Source organism: Photinus pyralis, unplaced genomic scaffold (assembly GCF_008802855.1).
Source record: "Photinus pyralis isolate 1611_PpyrPB1 unplaced genomic scaffold, Ppyr1.3 Ppyr1.4_LG10, whole genome shotgun sequence".
Classification (NCBI taxonomy): Eukaryota; Metazoa; Arthropoda; class Insecta; order Coleoptera; family Lampyridae; genus Photinus; species Photinus pyralis.
This window is the reverse complement of record NW_022170250.1, coordinates 17,058,680-17,076,811: the sequence shown is the minus strand read 5'-3', so window position 1 is coordinate 17,076,811 and position 18,132 is coordinate 17,058,680. Positions and strand designations below refer to the sequence as shown.

Below are 18,132 nucleotides of genomic sequence, written 5' to 3'. Positions count from 1 at the left end.
TTGAGAATGACCCAAAATTCTATTTTTCGGCTTCACTTCCACGATTTACTTGAAAATGAGCTTACCTTTTGCTTTAGACTCTCACTTTCTTGTTCAAGTACTTTATAATTTTGTATTGAGGGTAATTAGGCACATGGAATAATTACTTTGAGTTTTTGAATACTGACCAGGTGCAAATTCGCGTTGAGAATGACCCAAAATTCAATTTTTGGGCTTCACTTTCACGATTTACTTGAAAATGAGCTTACCTTTTGCTTTAGACTCTCACTTTCTTGTTCAATTACTTTATAATTTTGTATTGAGGGTAATTAGGCACATGGAATAATTACTTTGAGTTTTTGATTACTGACCAGGTGCAAATTGCAGTTGAGAATGACCCAAAATTCAATTTTTCGGCTTCACTTCCACGATTTACTTGAAAATGAGCTTACCTTTTGCTTTAGACTCTCACTTTCTTGTTCAAGTACTTTATAATTTTGTATTGAGGGTAATTAGGCACATGGAATAATTACTTTGAGTTTTTGAATACTGATCAGGTGCAAATTGCAGTTGAGAATGACCCAAAATTCAAATTTTTCGGCTTCACTTCCACGATTTACTTGAAAATGAGCTTACCTTTTGCTTTAGACCCTCACTTTCTTGTTCAAGTACTTTATAATTTTGTATTGAGGGTAATTAGGCACATGGAATAATTACTTTGAGTTTTTGAATACTGATCAGGTGCAAATTGCAGTTGAGAATGACCCAAAATTCTATTTTTCGGCTTCACTTCCACGATTTACTTGAAAATGAGCTTACCTTTTGCTTTAGACTCTCACTTTCTTGTTCAAGTACTTTATAATTTTGTATTGAGGGTAATTAGGCACATGGAATAATTACTTTGAGTTTTTGAATACTGATCAGGTGCAAATTGCAGTTGAGAATGACCCAAAATTCAATTTTTGGGCTTCACTTCCACGATTTACTTGAAAATGAGCTTACCTTTTGCTTTAGACTCTCACTTTCTTGTTCAAGTACTTTATAATTTTGTATTGAGGGTAATTAGGCACATGGAATAATTACTTTGAGTTTTTGATTACTGACCAGGTGCAAATTCGCGTTGAGAATGACCCAAAATTCAATTTTTGGGCTTCACTTTCACGATTTACTTGAAAATGAGCTTACCTTTTGCTTTAGACTCTCACTTTCTTGTTCAAGTACTTTATAATTTTGTATTGAGGGTAATTAGGCACATGGAATAATTACTTTGAGTTTTTGAATACTGATCAGGTGGAAATTGCAGTTGAGAATGACCCAAAATTCAAATTTTCGGCTTTACTTCCACGATTTACTTGAAAATGAGCTTACCTTTTGCTTTAGACCCTCACTTTCTTGTTCAAGTACTTTATAATTTTGTATTGAGGGTAATTAGGCACATGGAATAATTACTTTGAGTTTTTGAATACTGATCAGGTGCAAATTGCAGTTGAGAATGACCCAAAATTCAATTTTTGGGCTTCACTTCCACGATTTACTTGAAAATGAGCTTACCTTTTGCTTTAGACTCTCACTTTCTTGTTCAAGTACTTTATAATTTTGTATTGAGGGTAATTAGGCACATGGAATAATGACTTTGAGTTTTTGATTACTGACCAGGTGCAAATTCGCGTTGAGAATGACCCAAAATTCAATTTTTGGGCTTCACTTTCACGATTTACTTGAAAATGAGCTTACCTTTTGCTTTAGACTCTCACTTTCTTGTTCAATTACTTTATAATTTTGTATTGAGGGTAATTAGGCACATAGAATAATTACTTTGAGTTTTTGAATACTGATCAGGTGGAAATTGCAGTTGAGAATGACCCAAAATTCAAATTTTCGGCTTTACTTCCACGATTTACTTGAAAATGAGTTTACCTTTTGCTTTAGACTCTCACTTTCTTGTTCAAGTACTTTATAATTTTGTATTGAGGGTAATTAGGCACATGGAATAATTACTTTGAGTTTTTGAATACTGATCAGGTGCAAATTGCAGTTGAGAATGACCCAAAATTCAATTTTTGGGTTTCACTTCCACGATCTACTTGAAAATGAGCTTACCTTTTGCTTTAGACCCTCACATTCTTGTTCAAGTACTTTATAATTCTGTATTCCGGGTAATTAGGCACATGAAATAATTACTTTGAGTTTTTGATTACTGACCGGGTGCAAATTGCAGTTGAGAATGACCCAAAATTCAATTTTTGGGCTTCACTTCCACGATTTACTTGAAAATGAGCTTACCTTTTGCTTTAGACTCTCACTTTCTTGTTCAAAGTGATAATTTTGTATTGAGGGTAATTAGGCATATGAAATAATTATTTTTAGTGTTTGGATACTATTCAGATGCAAATTCACGATGAGAGTGATCCAAAATTCTATTTTTCAGTTTCGCTTCGTCCATTTACTTAAAAATGAGCTTCCCTTTACCTTAGATTTTCAAGCACTTGATGAGTTTTTGCTTACGGATCAAGTGCAAATTCAATAGGGAAATGAATAAGAAAGTGAGGCTCTAAAGCAAGGGGAAGCTCAGCTTAAAGTAAATTTCCGAAACAAAACTGAAAAATTGAATTTTGGGTCACTCTCAAACCAAATTTATTACTGATTAGTCTCCAACATTTCAAAATAATTATTTCATGTGCCTAGGTAGTACTAATTACACTTATACAAAATGATCAAGTGCTTGGATAAGAAAGTGAGGCCCTAAAGCGAAGGTAAGCTCATTTTGAAGTAAATTGCGGAACTGAAACTGAAAAAATTGAATTTTGGGTCACGCTCATATGGAATTTGCATCAGATCAGTATCCAAAAACTCAAAATAATTATTTCATGTGCCTGCGTAGTACTAATTACACTCAATTATTAAGTACTTGAATAAGAAAGTGAGGCTCTAAATCAAAGGGAAGCTCATTTTTAAGTATATTGCCGCAATGAAACTGAAAAATATAATTTTGGGTCACTATTAACTCGAATTTGCATCTGATCAGTATCCAAAAAGTCAAAGTAATTACCTACTTCAAGTGCTTACGCAGTATAATTATCCTCAATACAAGATTATCAAGTACTTGAGTAAGAAAATGAGGCTCTAAAATTCCCGAAATGAAACTGAAAACTAGAATTTTGGGTTAGTATTATCTGGAATTTGCACCTGATCAGTATCCAAAACTCAAAATGATTATTTCATGTTGCGACGCAGTAATAATTACCCCCACTACAGAATTATCAATTATTTGAATATGAAAGTGAGGCTCGAAAGCAATGAAAATTTCAGTTGAAATTGACCCAAAATTCTATTTTTTAGTTTCATTTCTGCAATTTACTTCAAAATGCCTTAAAACCCCACTTTGACATTCAAGTACTTGATAATTTTGTATTGAAGGTAATTAGGGATATGAGATAATTATTTTGAGTTTTTGGAGACTGATCAGGTGCAAATTCCAGTTAAGAGTGACCCAAAATTCTAATTCTCAGTTTCATTCCTGCAATTTTCTTAAAAATAAATTTCCTTCTCTTTTAGAGCCTCATTTTCTTATTCAAGTACCTGATAATTTTGTTTTGAGGGTAATTACTAATGCGTGAGCGTATGAAATAATTATTTTAAATTTTTGGATTCTGATCAGCTGCAAATTCCAGCTGAAAGTGACCCAAAAATCTATTTTTCAGCTTCATTTCTGCAATTTACTTCACAGTGAGCTTCCGATTGGTATAGAGCCCCATTCTCTTGTTCAAGTTCTTCATAATTTTGTATTGAGGGTAATTAGTAATTAGTTTTTGGTTTGAAATTAGATGACGCCGAGGGTTGCAAAAATTGTTCTCTGTCACAGATGTCGCCTTTTGGTAAATTTCAATCCAATTAGAGGACAATATGTTAATTGAGATCTAATTAGTTGTCTCAGCTGAATTTTAATTTTGTTTTTATGATGCGCTTAAATAATTAATAAGTTTTTGTCTTTACAGGTAAGCCATTTCAACTGCTTTACACCTGAAAAAACGTCGGAGAAAGCGGCCATTGACACTGACCTCGAATGGCCGCATCACGTTCGTATGTTTTCACTATCCTTTCGTAATTTACATAAACACTTTTACTTAAACATATGCAACAATGCGTTGTACGTTACAAAATATTTGACTAGCGTAATCACTGAGCGAAAGTGTTCTTTTTTTATGGCGCGCTATCTACCCGTCCAATCTTCCTTGATCAAGTCGGCGCCCTTTTCGCCGATCATGATCGTGGGGGCGTTCGTGTTGCCGCTGATGATCGTCGGCATGATCGAGGCGTCGACGACGCGCAGGTTTTTTACGCCGTAGACGCGCAGGCGGTGATCGACGACCGCCGCCGGATCGCTTGGGGGGCCCATTTTCGCCGTCGAGGTCGGGTGGTAGATTGTGAAGGTGAAATGGCGAATGCTGCACTCCCAGTATTCGTCGGTGTCGAAGGGGTACTGGCGGCAGCCCGGGAACGGGGTGCGGTGGCACTTGGAGTGGAACCTTTGGAAGGCCGGCGTGTCGGAGAGGTTGAGTCCGATGCGTATTCCGGCGATGAGGGTGTCGATGTCCTCGCGGTGGGTGAAGTAGTTGGGGTTGATGTCGACGTGGGTGGTCGGGTCTTTGGATTTGAGCCGCACCCATCCTCTGCTTTTGGGCCGGAGCAGTAGGGGAAGTATGGTCCAGGTGTCCACGTTGATGAGGGGCTTGTAGACGGTGTTGTATACGCTGTCGCGTAGACCCGTGATTTTCTTCACCTGCGAGCCGTCGCTGTTCACGCTGCTTCCGGCGAAATGGAACTGGATGTCGGGCCAGTCGCCCGATTTCGGCGCGTATTTGGTGTTGACGAAGGCGACGCCCTCGATGCCGAAGGATGTCAGCGGGCCTCTCTCGTTGAGGATGTACTCCATTGCGACGTCGAGCCTTTGGTAGCGCTGTTTGTTGAAGCTGATGGGTTGGTCGATTATGAACGTGTAGCCCCCTAGACCTACGTGGTCCTGCAGGTTGTCCCCTACTCGGAGGTTGCTCAAAACCGGAATCCCGAAACTTTCCAGGTGTTCCTGTGGGCCGACGCCGGAGAGCATCAGAATTTGGGGGGTACTCAGCGCGCCCGCCGAGAGTATCACTTCCTTTCTGGCGCGAACTGTTCGCGGCTGATTGTTGCGCACGTACCTTACCGCATAAGCCCGCTTCGTAAGTCCATCAATTAGAATTTTTGTCACTCGTGAGTTCATGGCGATGTGTAAATTTGGGCGCAACCTCGCCGGGCGTAGAAACGCCTTGGAAGTCGAGCACCTAGACCCTCTTCGTATGGTGCCCTGGGCGATCATGAACCCTGTCTGTTTCTCACCATTGCAATCGCGCACCTCGTAACCCAACTCCCTGCCGCCTTGCAAGAAGGAGATCGCCAGGGGAGTTCGCCAAGGCGCTTCCTGCACGGTCAGATAACCACCAGTGTTGTGGTACTTGGTCTTCGCCAGGTAAGGGTTCCGATTGTCTTCCGATTTCAAAAAGTAGGGCAAGACGTCCTCGTACGACCAACCTGGATTACCCTGCGCCTCCCAGTCGTCGTAATCGCGTCGGTTGCCTCGCACGTAGACCATCGCGTTGATAGTACTCGATCCTCCCAGCACCTGGAAGCACTTCGCTTAGTCACCCCAACAACCGGCGTCGACTCCCCCTCAATTTACCTTTCCCCGCGGCCAATTGCAGCGGTCGCCGATCATCGCGAGGCAATACTTCGAATCGCCCGGCGGCGACGTCTGGTACATCCAGTCGAACTCGGACATCTGCGCGTAGCCGGCCAGCGCGGGTATGTCGGAAATTTCGTTCTCGTCACCTCCCATCTCCAAGAGGAGCACGGTCCAGTTGGCCACCTCCGACAGTCGCGACGCGACGACTGCCCCAGCCGATCCTGCCCCTATGACCACAAAATCGTACTCTGGACGCACCTGCAAGTAATTGTCATGAGTTTCTCGGCGGGTGGGAGGGGGGAGGGAGTCCACTTTACGTACGTATCTGGCGTCGATCGGATGCGACTCGGGATCGACCGAGGTATATCTCATATACGTGAGGCCAATGGCGACTACCGGGAGTAAGCCTACCAGCGTCAGCGGGTTGCCTCCAATCGACGTGGCGAGACCGGCGATGTGCGCTATCGTTCCAACTATGGCGGCCATCTCTCACATCCACATGCCCAAATTCATCTCCTGATTGATCGTCTTCGGGGTGTAATTCCTGATGGAGACCTTTTGCGCCTGAAACTTCCACGACGCCTTCTCCTTGTCGACGCAGCACTTAATGTACAGGTGCTGCTTCATGTAGTCGTGCTGCGAGTTCGTCGGCTTGTTGCTCCAATTGCAGATCGTGCAGGTGAAAAATTCATTTCTCGAAAACTTCTCCTTGGGTAAAATCGGTGCGGTGCTGTACTTCTGTTGGGTCTCGACGACTACGTCCGTCGTTCGCTTCTTGTGTTCCGTCTTGTATTTTTCGGGGAGGTTGTGCCAGTGTATTAACTTCGTTGGGTTGAAACCAAATTTGCCCATGTTAATGATGGAACTGAAACAATGCAGAATTGGTCAGTTGATGCGGAACGAGAATGTCGTAACCGGAATGTTGTAACATCACTTTCACCTGCTTTCAAAAAAAAACAAAGCCAAAGTCTATCGATGCTGTAATTAGTATTAATAAATTGCTCTGCATATATTTGCATTACAATTATTGTTGCTGATGATCTCAGCCAATTAGAGGAACTTATTACATTTGTAACTCTTCAAATTATTTAATAGACGACTACTTATTATACGAGTACTTATTAATAACACTAATTTTCATCGCCATCTGTAGGTTTTCCCTTGTAGATCTTTTTGGATATTTGAAAATTGTTTTTAAAAATTGCTCAAATGAATAACGAAAGTATCTCCTCACTTTTTCCGGAAAAACTGCTTCTTGTTTTTTGAAAAATTCTTATTACCATGTGGAAATGCAAAGAAAATTACGTGAAAAAGTTGAAAATGAATTAATTAAATAAATTTCACCGAAAATTGCTTATGACTTATTATTTTTTTAATCTGTAAGTTCGCGTCTTGTTTTTTATTTGTGTTTTATTACTGTTATTAACTTTGACCTATGTTTTTTAGACCACTGTGCTACTGTAGGCTAATTTTTTACGCATCTAATTGTACTTTTTTTTGATGATTTAATGTATGTTTTTATACAGGGTGGCCCACTGAAAACAGTCAATGCCAATTTTGCCCACTTAACGACAGTTTTGCCAGAAACGCTCGAACACGTCAATTTTAGTTTTGAGGGCGACGCCTAAATTAAGTAATACGACTTACCTAACTTTAACCCTGAGACATCATGTGCACTAAAATCATGTAATATATTGGGGTGGGGAGGGGGGATTCCATACCCTCCAGAGCTATGTATTTTTCCGAAAGTCTTTGTGCCCTGACGCATTCGCGATACTTTAAAAAAAGGACCATCTAATTTAGCTTTCTTTGGCTTCCATTTTTGGATAAGAACCTAGCATTGGGGGGGGGGGGTATGGAATACCCCCCACTAAACAGAAATGAGATCACTCTTCCCCTACAATTATGAACTCATGCGCACTAAAATCTTGTAATATATTGGGGGGGTTTCCATACCCCCCAGGCCCCCCGATGCTATGTATTTTTCCGAAAGTCATTAATTATTGGTCGAAATTTCAAACCGTAATATCTCGAGAACGGTGCGTCGTAGATATGCATTCCGACCCCTCGTTGGAAAGGTCTCGACCAGGGCTATCGATTGGCGCTGTCAGAATTTTTGGTCGAAATTTCAAACCGTAATATCTCGAGACGTAGGATCCTCCATAATTTCAAACAGATCCAAGATCGGGCTACTAGATCAAAAGTTACAGCCCTTTGAATTTTTTGTCGAAATTGGTTTTTCGCCCATAACTTTTGATTGAGACGTCTAATCGAAAAAGTACGAATCGTTTTGGATTCTACGCACCAAAATTAATAAGAGAAAGTTTTTTCCCGAGAAATTTTGATGCAGTAGATTTTTGGTAAAAAAGGAAGGTTGTACACTGCCTTTTTTTTGGCCAGAAAAAAAATTGTCTCAGATCGACCGGAAAAAAATATTTTCTTATAGAATGTGGCCTGTAGAATCCATAATTTCAAACAGTTCCAAGATCGGGCTACTAGATCAAAATTTACAGCCCTTTGAATTTTTTGTCGAAATTGGTTTTTTGCCCATAACTTTTGATTGAGACGTCTAATCGAAAAAGTACGAATCGTTTTGGATTCTACGCACCAAAATTAATAAGAGAAAGTTTTTTCCCGAGAAATTTTGATGCAGTAGATTTTTGGTAAAAAAAGAAGGTTGTACACTGCCTTTTTTTTGGCCAGAAAAAAAAATTGTCTCAGATCGACCGGAAAAAAATATTTTCTTATAGAATGTGGCCTGTAGAATCCATAATTTCAAACAGTTCCAAGATCGGGCTACTAGATCAAAATTTACAGACCTTTGAATTTTTTGTCGAAATTGGTTTTTCGCCCATAACTTTTGATTGAGACGTCTAATCGAAAAAGTACGAATCGTTTTGGATTCTACGCACCAAAATTAATAAGAGAAAGTTTTTTCCCGAGAAATTTTGATGCAGTAGATTTTTGGTAAAAAAGGAAGGTTGTACACTGCCTTTTTTTTGGCCAGAAAAAAAAATTGTCTCAGATCGACCGGAAAAAAATATTTTCTTATAGAATGTGGCCTGTAGAATCCATAATTTCAAACAGTTCCAAGATCGGGCTACTAGATCAAAATTTACAGCCCTTTGAATTTTTTGTCGAAATTGGTTTTTTGCCCATAACTTTTGATTGAGACGTCTAATCGAAAAAGTACGAATCGTTTTGGATTCTACGCACCAAAATTAATGAAGAAATTGGAAAGATTTTGCTGCGGGATTGCATTCCCTATATGCGAGGCATTGGATTTTTGATGAAATGTGATATTCTGTGATATTAGTATGTATGTATGTTCCTTAGTTCTTGTCCGTCGTATTTGTCTATTTCTGTGTAAATACCCTCAAAGAAAAGTAATACCTAAATAGGGTGATAGGCAAATGGCCTCAGCAGCCGAAGCCTTAGGTGGGGTTTTAGTGGGTATTCCCAGCAAATGGGAGAGCCCCACATTACTCTGGAACTTCCTTCTATAGTGTGCATAAGGAGCATTCCCCCCCCCTCTATACAAAAAAAAGAAGAAAAAAAAGAGAGGGCTCGCCCCCCAGTAAACGAAAATCAGATGACCCTTTCCCTACAGTTATGAAATCATACGCACTAAAATGTCGTAATATACCGGGGGGTAGTCCTTACCCCCCCCCAGACCCCCTGTGTTGTGTTTTTTTCCGAAATTTGCTGAGCCCGGACGCATTTATGATGGCTAAAAAAAGGGCAAATCTTTTTTTCTTTGGCTTCCATTTTTGGGTTAGAACGTAGCACCGGGGTGTCTGGGGGGTATAGAATAACCCCCCCCCCCTCCGTTAAACGTAAGTGAGATGACCCGTTCCCTACAATCTACAAATCTTATAATATACTGAGGGGTATTCCACACCCACGTTTACAAGAAATGCCGTAAGGAACGATTTTCAGAAAATTCCTTCCTCGAACGCCAAGGATGCATTTTCCGGAAAACCTACTTTTCTTGTGGTTTTTTTCGAAACTACTCAAATTAAAACGGCGCATCCTTATTGTTTGATTGTTTGTAAAATTCCACTAATTTTCCACGAAAACGGAGACGGAAATTCATTAAAGAGAAGTGCATAAAAGGAAAAGCTAAATTTCTTGTATGCTTGTCTAGGTAGCTGAAATAGAAGTTTTCCTGGAAAATTCTCTTTGACATGCATGGATAAAATTATTTTTCTTTAACAAATTTCGTCCTTTCACAATTTTTCAATCTCCCAATCGATACAAGATAATTTTTCTGGAAAATAGGTTGACTTTCTTGATAATGCATTTTCCACTTCTTACATTGACGCTTCTCAGTTGAGCAATGTGGAAAAAAGTCATAAGAAGTGGAGGTTTTCCGAAACAGCTATCCCGATTGATTGAGGTTTTTTTATTATCTGAAACTCATTTTCAAAAATGATTTCACTCCAATTCGATTTTTGGTAAAAGTTCTTAATTTTTGAAATTTTTTGATCCACTACGAAAATTTAAAAAAATTACCTGATTTTTGAAAAACGGCCCCCATCCTTTTCGACGTGCCATCTTCTCTCGAGAGAACTTCACTTTTATTTTCGGACGCGCCAAAACGTAAAGGAAAAAAAAAGTAAAAACCAAATCCCGTATTCCGATCCGTGAAAGGTGAAATTCGCGCGCAGATCTCGTATAGGTACCGCTGTTGGTTTCACCGAGAAAGTCTCAAGACTGAGAGCTCGTCCTTGGTCGGTTCTCGACGACCTGTTGTAATTTTTTAAAAATGAAAGTGGTCACGATAGTAGGATGTAACGAATTCTTTTCTTCTAAACAACCGTCTATAACAATTAGCCGTATACGCGCGTAATTTGATTGCACAAATTTTGACAATTTCTCGAATATGCCCGTGAAAGTTAATCAGAAGTTTGATGTTAATTTTGTTTTGATTTCTTGCGACTTAAAACTAAGTAATTAATCATGCACTAATTGGCATTAAATTAGCCTACTTCACATTCATTGCACCTTGAAATTCAAGCCTAGAATCAGAAATATGGCTCAATTATTCTTTATGCAATAATTAGCGTTTACTGTTTCGTATTCGAGGCCACTTCTGTGGGAAAAGGTGTTGGGCACAACAAATTTAAGTTGCGAAAAGTTCTGTGGCTTGATTTAATTTTGCCCAATTTCTGGATATGCAGTAGAATAATCGCGATTCTTAATTTTTCTAATTTTAACAAAGTCAGAAACAGAAAACTGAAAATTACTAATTAATTACGAACTAATTATGAATTTTGCTTAAATTAAAATGCAATTACAGCGGTGGTGAAGGTGATTTTGATTCAACTTAAATGGAAAAGGCAAATAAAAAAGCGCCAATTTTTATTACTAATTAATTAAAATGATTAATTAATTAGGTGATATATGTAACAGGCCCTAGGCTCATACCTACTCCACGCAACTCAAAATTGCTAATTAGTTACGAGCTAATTATAAATTTTCAGCTGCTGTAACTGCTTAAATTAAAGTGCAATTACAGCGGTAGTGAAGGTGATTTTGATTCAATTTGCATGGAAAACACTTAATTAAAAAATTAAAAAAGCGCCAATTAATAGTAGTGCACTGGTTAAAAAAGCGATCATCCCTTAACAGCAACTTTGCTAATTAATTACGAGCTAATTATGAATTTTCAGCTGGTGTAAGTGCTTAAATTAAAGTGCAATTACAGTGGTAGTGATGGTGATTTTGATTTAACCTACATGGAAAACGCTAATTAAAGAACTATAAAGCGTCAATGTATAAAAGTCACTGGTTAAGACGCGTTTCTTCATTTTTTTAATTTCAGCGGGGTGCGAAATTTGCAAACGATTATCACTGAAAACTTGTAATTTCTAATTTTGAATGTTTAGTTGCTGTAACCGATTAAATTAAAGTGCAATACAGCGGTAGTAAATTAATTTGCTAATTAATCACAAGTAATTGGCAATTTGTCAACGAAAAGGAATTAATGCTTCTAGTTTGTGATCAGGGTTTTTGTCTTAGCTACTGGCACGTCTTCGATCAGGTCAGTTATTTACACAAAAGAAAGCGAACTCCCGATGATGTTACAGTTACCACTCGATACCTACGTGTTTTAAATTAAAAAAAATTATTAATAACTTTCACCATTTGGCACTGACAATGAATTTCATTACACAATTCTGCACTTTCACGGTCCGAAACGTACCCAAATTCTCTTCAAAGTACACAATCATCCATGAATTATGCATAACGCCCGATGACTAAATAAGTTTCCAAATTTTTTAATTAATTGCGGTGGCGCGAGCGGCAAAAAAGGGCGCGTCCAAAGCGAGAAGAAAACGGTAGGCGTCGACGGTGAAAGTGAGATAAACTTTCAGTGCAATTAACCAACACTTTAACAGTCAATTAATCAAATTTAAGCTCTTGTGTTGGTCAGTTGAATTTAAACGGCGATTTAAGTTACTGGTAGCGCGATTTAATTGAAATTAAAAATGAGAAAATATTTGAAATCGAAATTCCCTAAATTGGATTGAAACAGTAAAGTAAAAGAGTAATTACGGGTTCTAGTTAGTGAAATAACCCCATTGGCCTATAGGAAACGCTTTAAATCGTAATTTGCTTTTAATTAATTAGCAATTATAAGTTCGCTACTAAGTGGCAATTGCTTTCAAATTCCCGACTTTGCTGAAATTAGAAAAATGGAGAATGACCGTTTTCCTTATCACTTACGGCTCTAATTTGAGTACTTACAGTAGCGTAAAGATTGATAATTGGTGATTGTGATTAATTAAATAATAATTACGTGATAATTGATTTTGAATTTCTGACTTTATTAATATTAGAAAAATTACGAACTTAGCTGCATGTCATTTTGAGCAGAATAGCAGAAATAATCTTAATTAGATTGTGACTAATTATCCGTTTTAAGTTGATTGCTAAGTAATTAGCTTCCAATTTCAGATAGTCAAAATTTGCGAAAATTATTGATAAAATCGAGAGGGAATGAAAAAAACTCAAGCAGATTCTTTGGAATTGTTTTTTGAATACTCAAAAATTGAATTCTTTTGCACCCCTTTTTTTTGAAAATTGTGACGGCAATCGTTAGTTAATAAAATTTAGAGGGCATACGAAATAAACATCTTCGGCTTATTACGTAAGTGAGTTCCATAATGGGGTAGTTGGGATATGCATTTTTTAAAAAAGTAAGAAAAATTGTTTTCAAAATCGAGGGGGCATCAACAAAAAAACACCCCACCCTCATTGCCAAAGTAACTGGTTATACGTAATCTTGACGGAATTAAGTCTTGTGCGCCCTCATTTAACAGTGCTCCATCTTGGGGTGGTTTGGGCATGAATTTTTGAAAAATAGTAACAAAAATTGTTTACAAAATCCAGGGGGCATTACCAAAAAACACCCCATCCTCATTGCTAAAGTAACTGGTTACGTAATCTTGATGGAATTAAGTCTTGTGCACCCTCGTTTAAGTGTGCGCCATCTTGGGGTGGTTTGGGAACGAATTTTTGAAAACAGTAGGAAAAATTGTTTACAAAATCGAGGTGGCGACACCAAAAAACACCCCACCCCCATTGCTAAAGTAACTGGTTACGTAATCTTGATGGAATTAAGTCTTGTGCGCCCTCATTTAAGTGTACTCCATCTTGAGGTGGTTTGGAGATGAATTTTTGAAAAAACGTAAGAAGAATTGTTTACGAAATCGAGGGGGCATCACCAAAAATCACCCCACCCTCATTGCTAAAGTAACTGGTTACGTAATCTTGATGGAATTAAGTCTTGTGCGCCTTCGTTTAGGTGTGCGCTATCTTGGGGTGGTTTGGGCATGAATTTTTAAAAAAGTAAGAAAATTTGTTTACAAAATCGAGGGGGAATCACCAAAAAAACACCCCACCCTCATTGCTAAAGTAACTGGTTACGTAATCTTGATCGAATTAAGTCTTGTGCACCCTCGTTTAAATGTGCTCAATCTTGGGGTGGTTTGGACATAAGTTTTTGAAAAAACGTAAGAAGAATTGTTTAACAAATCGAGGAGGCATCACCAAAAATCACCCCACCCTCATTGGTAAAGTAACTGGTTACGTAATCTTGATGGAATTAAGTCTTGTGCGCCCTGGTTCAAGTGTGCTCAATCTTGGGATGGTTTGGGCATGAATTTTTGAAAAAAGTAGGAAGAATTGTTTACAAAATCGAGGGGGCATCACCAAAAAAAAACACCCCACCCTCATTGCTAAAGTAACTGGTTACGTAATCTTGATGGAATTAAGTCTTGTGCGCCTTCGTTTAGGTGTGCGCCATCTTGGGGTGGTTTGGGCATGAATTTTTAAAAAAGTAAGAAAATTTGTTTACAAAATCGAGGGGGAATCACCAAAAAAACACCCCACCCTCATTGCTAAAGTAACTGGTTACGTAATCTTGATGGAATTAAGTCTTGTTCGCCCTGGTTTAAGTGTGCTCCACCTTGGGGTGGTTTGGGAATTAATTTTTGAAAAATAGTAAGAAAAATTGTTTACAAAATCGAGGGGGCATCATCAAAAAACACCCCACCCTCATTGCAAAAGTAACTGGTTACGTAATCTTGATGGAATTAAGTCTTGTGCGCCCTCGTTTAAGTGTGCTCCACCTTGGGGTGCTTTGGGCATGAATTTAAAAAAAGTAGGAAGAATTATTTACAAAATCGAGGGGGCATCCCCAAAAAACACTCCACCCTCATCGCTAAAGTAACTGGTTACGCAATCTTGATGGAATTAAGTCTTGTGCGCCCTCGTTTAAGTGTGCTCAATCTTGGGGTGGTTTGGACATGAATTTTTGAAAAAAAGTAGGAAAAATTGTACAAAATCGAGGGGACATCACCAAAAAACACCCCACCCTCATTGCTAAAGTAACTGGTTACGTAATCTTGATGAAATTAAGTTTTGTGCGCTCTGGTTTAATTGTGCTCCATCTTGCGGTGGTTTGCGCATGAATTTTTGAAAAAGTAAGAATAATTGTTTACAAAATCGAGGGGGCGTCACCAAAAAAACACCCCACCCTCATTGCTAAAGTAACTGGTTACGTAATCTTGATGGAATTAAGTCTTGTGCGCCCTGGTTCAAGTGTGCTCCATCTTGGGGTGGTTTGGGCATGAATTTTTGAAAAAGTGTGCTCCATCTTGGGGTGGTTTGGTTATGAATTTTTGAAAAAAAATAGGAAAAATTGTACAAAATCGAGGGGGCATCGCCAAAAAAAACCCCACCCTCATTGCTAAAGTAACTGGTTACGTAATCTTGATGGAATTAAGTCTTGTGCGCCCTGGTTCAAGTGTGCTCCATCTTGGGGTGGTTTGGTTATGAATTTTTGAAAAAAAATAGGAAAAATTGTACAAAATCGAGGGCGCATCACCAAGAAAACACCCCACCCTCATTGCTAAAGTGACCGGTTACGTAATCTTGATGGAATTCAGTCTTGTGCGCCCTCGTTCAAGTGTGCTCCAACTTGGGGTGGTTTGGGCATGCATTTTTGAAAAAAAGTAAGAAAAATGGTTTACAAAATCGAGGGGGCATCACCTAAAAGCACCCCACCCTCATTGCTAAAGTAACTGGTTACGTAATCTTGATGGAATTAAGTCTTGTGCGCCCTGGTTTAGGTGTGCTCAATCTTGGGGTGGCTTAGGCATACATTTTTAGAGAAAGTAAGAAAAATGGTTTGCAAAATCGAGGGTGGCGTCACCTAAAAACACCCCACCCTCATTGCTAAAGTAACTGGTTACGTAATCTTGATGGAATTAAGTTTTGTGCGCCCTCGTTTATGTGTGCTCCACCTTGGGGTGGTTTGGGCATGCATTTTTGAAAAAAGGTGAGAAAAATTATTTACAAAATCGAGGGGGCATCACCAAAAAAACACCCCATCCTCATTGCTAAAGTAACTGGTTACGTAATCTTGGTGAAATTAAGTCTTGTGCGCCGTGGTTTAAGTGTACTCAATCTTGGCGTGGTTGGGACATGAATTTTTGAATAAACGTAAGAAGAATTGTTTACGAAATCGAGGGGGCATCGCCAAAAATCACCCCACCCTCATTGCTAAAGTAACTGGTTACGTATTCTTGATGGAATTAAGTTTTGTGCGCCCTCGTTTATGTGTGCTCCATCTTGGGATGGTTTGGGCATGAATTTTTGAAAAATAGTAAGAAAGTTTGATTACAAAATCGAGGGGGCATCACCAAAAAATACCCCACCCTCATTGCTAAAGTAACTGGTTACGCAATCTTGATGAAATTAAGTCTTGTGCGCCCTCGTTCAAGTGTGCCCCATCTTGGGGTGGTTTAGACATGAATTTTTGAAAAAATGTAAGAAAAATGGTGTACAAAATCGAGGGCGCATCACCAAGAAAACACCCCACCCTCATTGCTAACGTAACCGGTTACGTAATCTTGATGGAATTCAGTCTTGTGCGCCCTCGTTCAAGTGTGCTCCGTCTTGGGGTGGTTTGGGCATGAATTTTTGAAAAATAGTAAGAAAAATAGTTTACAAAATCGAGGGGGCGTCACCAAAAAACACCTGAGGTTTATTAGTTAAAGTAATTGAAGAATTTTTTGAAATTTCAATAATTTTTCGCCCCCTGTTTCGGGTCTTGGGGGGGGGGGGTATGAATTTTTTTAAATGTCGTTTAGAAAATCGAGATTGTCAAAAAATAACAAGTGAGCTCAAAATCGATTATAAAAAATAGTGTGTCATGGTATTTAAAAATTCATCACATTATCGGCTATTACCTAGTAAATAAATAAGTACATACAGGCAAATATATACAAAATGTTCCTATCACTAACACTAGTGAGCAATTAGTAGGTGTATCAACGGTTCGCGACTCCTCTTTGGTTATTAGAATTATCAATTATCCTAGTCTATAATTACAAAAATCAGTACTATTATTACAACTGGTGGTTGCACTACGCGCACTTTTTCCCAGTGAGTACCCCAACCAGTACTCTTTGATCAAGTCCGAGCCTTTCTCTCCGATCATCAAAACGGGAGCGTTGATGTTGCCGCTTGTGATGTACGGCATAATCGAGGCGTCTACGATTCGCAGGCCGGACACTCCGTAAACCCTCAGCTTGGGGTCGACCACGGCGAGGGGGTCGGTTTTGGGTCCCATTTTCGCGCTGCACGAGTAGTGGTAGATGGTGAGGGTGTACTGGCGAACCGCGCAGTCCCAGTACTCGTCGGTGAAGAGAGGAAGGTGCTTGCAGTTGGGATAGGGGACGCTGTGGAACGTGGAGCCGAACCTTTTCATCGCGGTGGTTTGGCCGAAGGCTATACTGGCCTTGATTCCCTCGCGCAGGACGGCGACATCGTGCGGATCCGTGAGGTAGTTGTGATACATCAGAGGGTAGCGCAGGGGATTTTTCGATTGCAATTTGATGACCCCCGTGCTTTTGGGGCGCAGCATCATCGGGAAGATGCTGAAGACGTCCTTGGCGTTGATGCTCTTGAAGACGGCGTCGTAGAACTCGTCGGAGAGCCCGTGGGCGCGCTTCACCTGGGTGCCGCTGTCTTGGTTCGTGGAGGTGCTCAAGATCATGAACTCCATATCCGGCCAGTCATCGGAACGGTTCGCGTACTTGGTCGAAATGAAGCCGACGGTCTCGATGCCTACGCTCGACGTCAAAGGTCCGTCGCCGAAGATGGCGTACCTCAGCGCGGTGTTGATGTTCGATATGCGATGGGTGAGGATGGCGACAGGCTTGTTGATGAGGAACGTAATTCCACCGGCGGCGATGTGGTCCTGCACGTTCTTGCCGACTCCTGGTGAATCGTGCAGGACGGGTATGCCCATGTCCTCCAGGTGATCAGCGGGCCCGACGCCGCTCAACATCAGCAGCTGGGGGGTGTTGATCGCGCCGGCCGAAAGTATCACCTCCCTCTTCGCCATGACCGTCTGCAGCAGGCCGTGCTTTATGAATTGGACCCCGTAGGCGCGCTTCGTGTCCGGATCAATCAGCACCTTCGTCGCGTGCGTCCACATCGAAATGTGGAGGTTGGGACGCAATCTCACCGGACGCAGGAACGCCTTCGCCGCGCTACACCTCGTCCCTCTACGCATCGTGAATTGAAACAGGGCGAAACCCGTCTGCTGTTCGCCGTTGATGTCCCGAATGTCGTATCCCATCTCCTGACCGGCCTGCAGGAAGGCTATCCCCAGCGGGGTGTTGTAGGGGGACTCCTGGATCGTCTGGTACCCACCGGTCGCGTGGTACTTTTTGTTGCGGGCCAGATACGGATTGCGTTGATCTTCACTTTTGAGGAAGTACGGGAGGACGTCATCGTAACCCCAACCTTCGTTGCCCAAATCTCGCCAGCGATCGAAGTCGCGTCGGTTGCCGCGTACGTATAACATCGTATTGAGGACACTGGAACCGCCCAAAACCTTTCCACGAACCCAGTTG

The 18,132-nt window shown here is 40.3% G+C and overlaps 4 protein-coding genes across 4 annotated transcripts in view; all 4 read right to left on the bottom strand.

Annotated features, from left to right (window-relative positions):
- The window catches only part of LOC116161157 (flotillin-2), a 376,423-nt gene that overhangs the window by 237,065 nt on the left and 121,226 nt on the right, over window positions 1-18,132 (bottom strand). The gene's annotated exons all lie outside the window — the stretch shown is intronic.
- Window positions 1-18,132, bottom strand: part of LOC116161139 (glucose dehydrogenase [FAD, quinone]-like) — a 397,381-nt gene that overhangs the window by 307,030 nt on the left and 72,219 nt on the right. The gene's annotated exons all lie outside the window — the stretch shown is intronic.
- On the bottom strand, window positions 3,943-10,423 carry LOC116161145 (glucose dehydrogenase [FAD, quinone]). The gene is made up of 4 exons (XM_031474385.1): window positions 10,211-10,423; window positions 6,017-6,560; window positions 5,693-5,953; window positions 3,943-5,635 (listed from the first exon to the last, which is right to left on the bottom strand). The coding sequence occupies exons 2-4, from the start codon at window positions 6,179-6,181 to the stop codon at window positions 4,190-4,192; spliced, it is 1,872 nt and encodes a 623-aa protein (XP_031330245.1). The 5' UTR covers window positions 6,182-6,560; window positions 10,211-10,423; the 3' UTR covers window positions 3,943-4,189.
- LOC116160950 (glucose dehydrogenase [FAD, quinone]-like) lies at window positions 16,423-18,131 on the bottom strand (the record flags this gene model as incomplete). The annotated part of the gene is made up of 1 exon (XM_031474103.1): window positions 16,423-18,131. A coding segment is annotated over one exon (1,551 nt), but the record flags the coding sequence as incomplete, so codon positions are not given.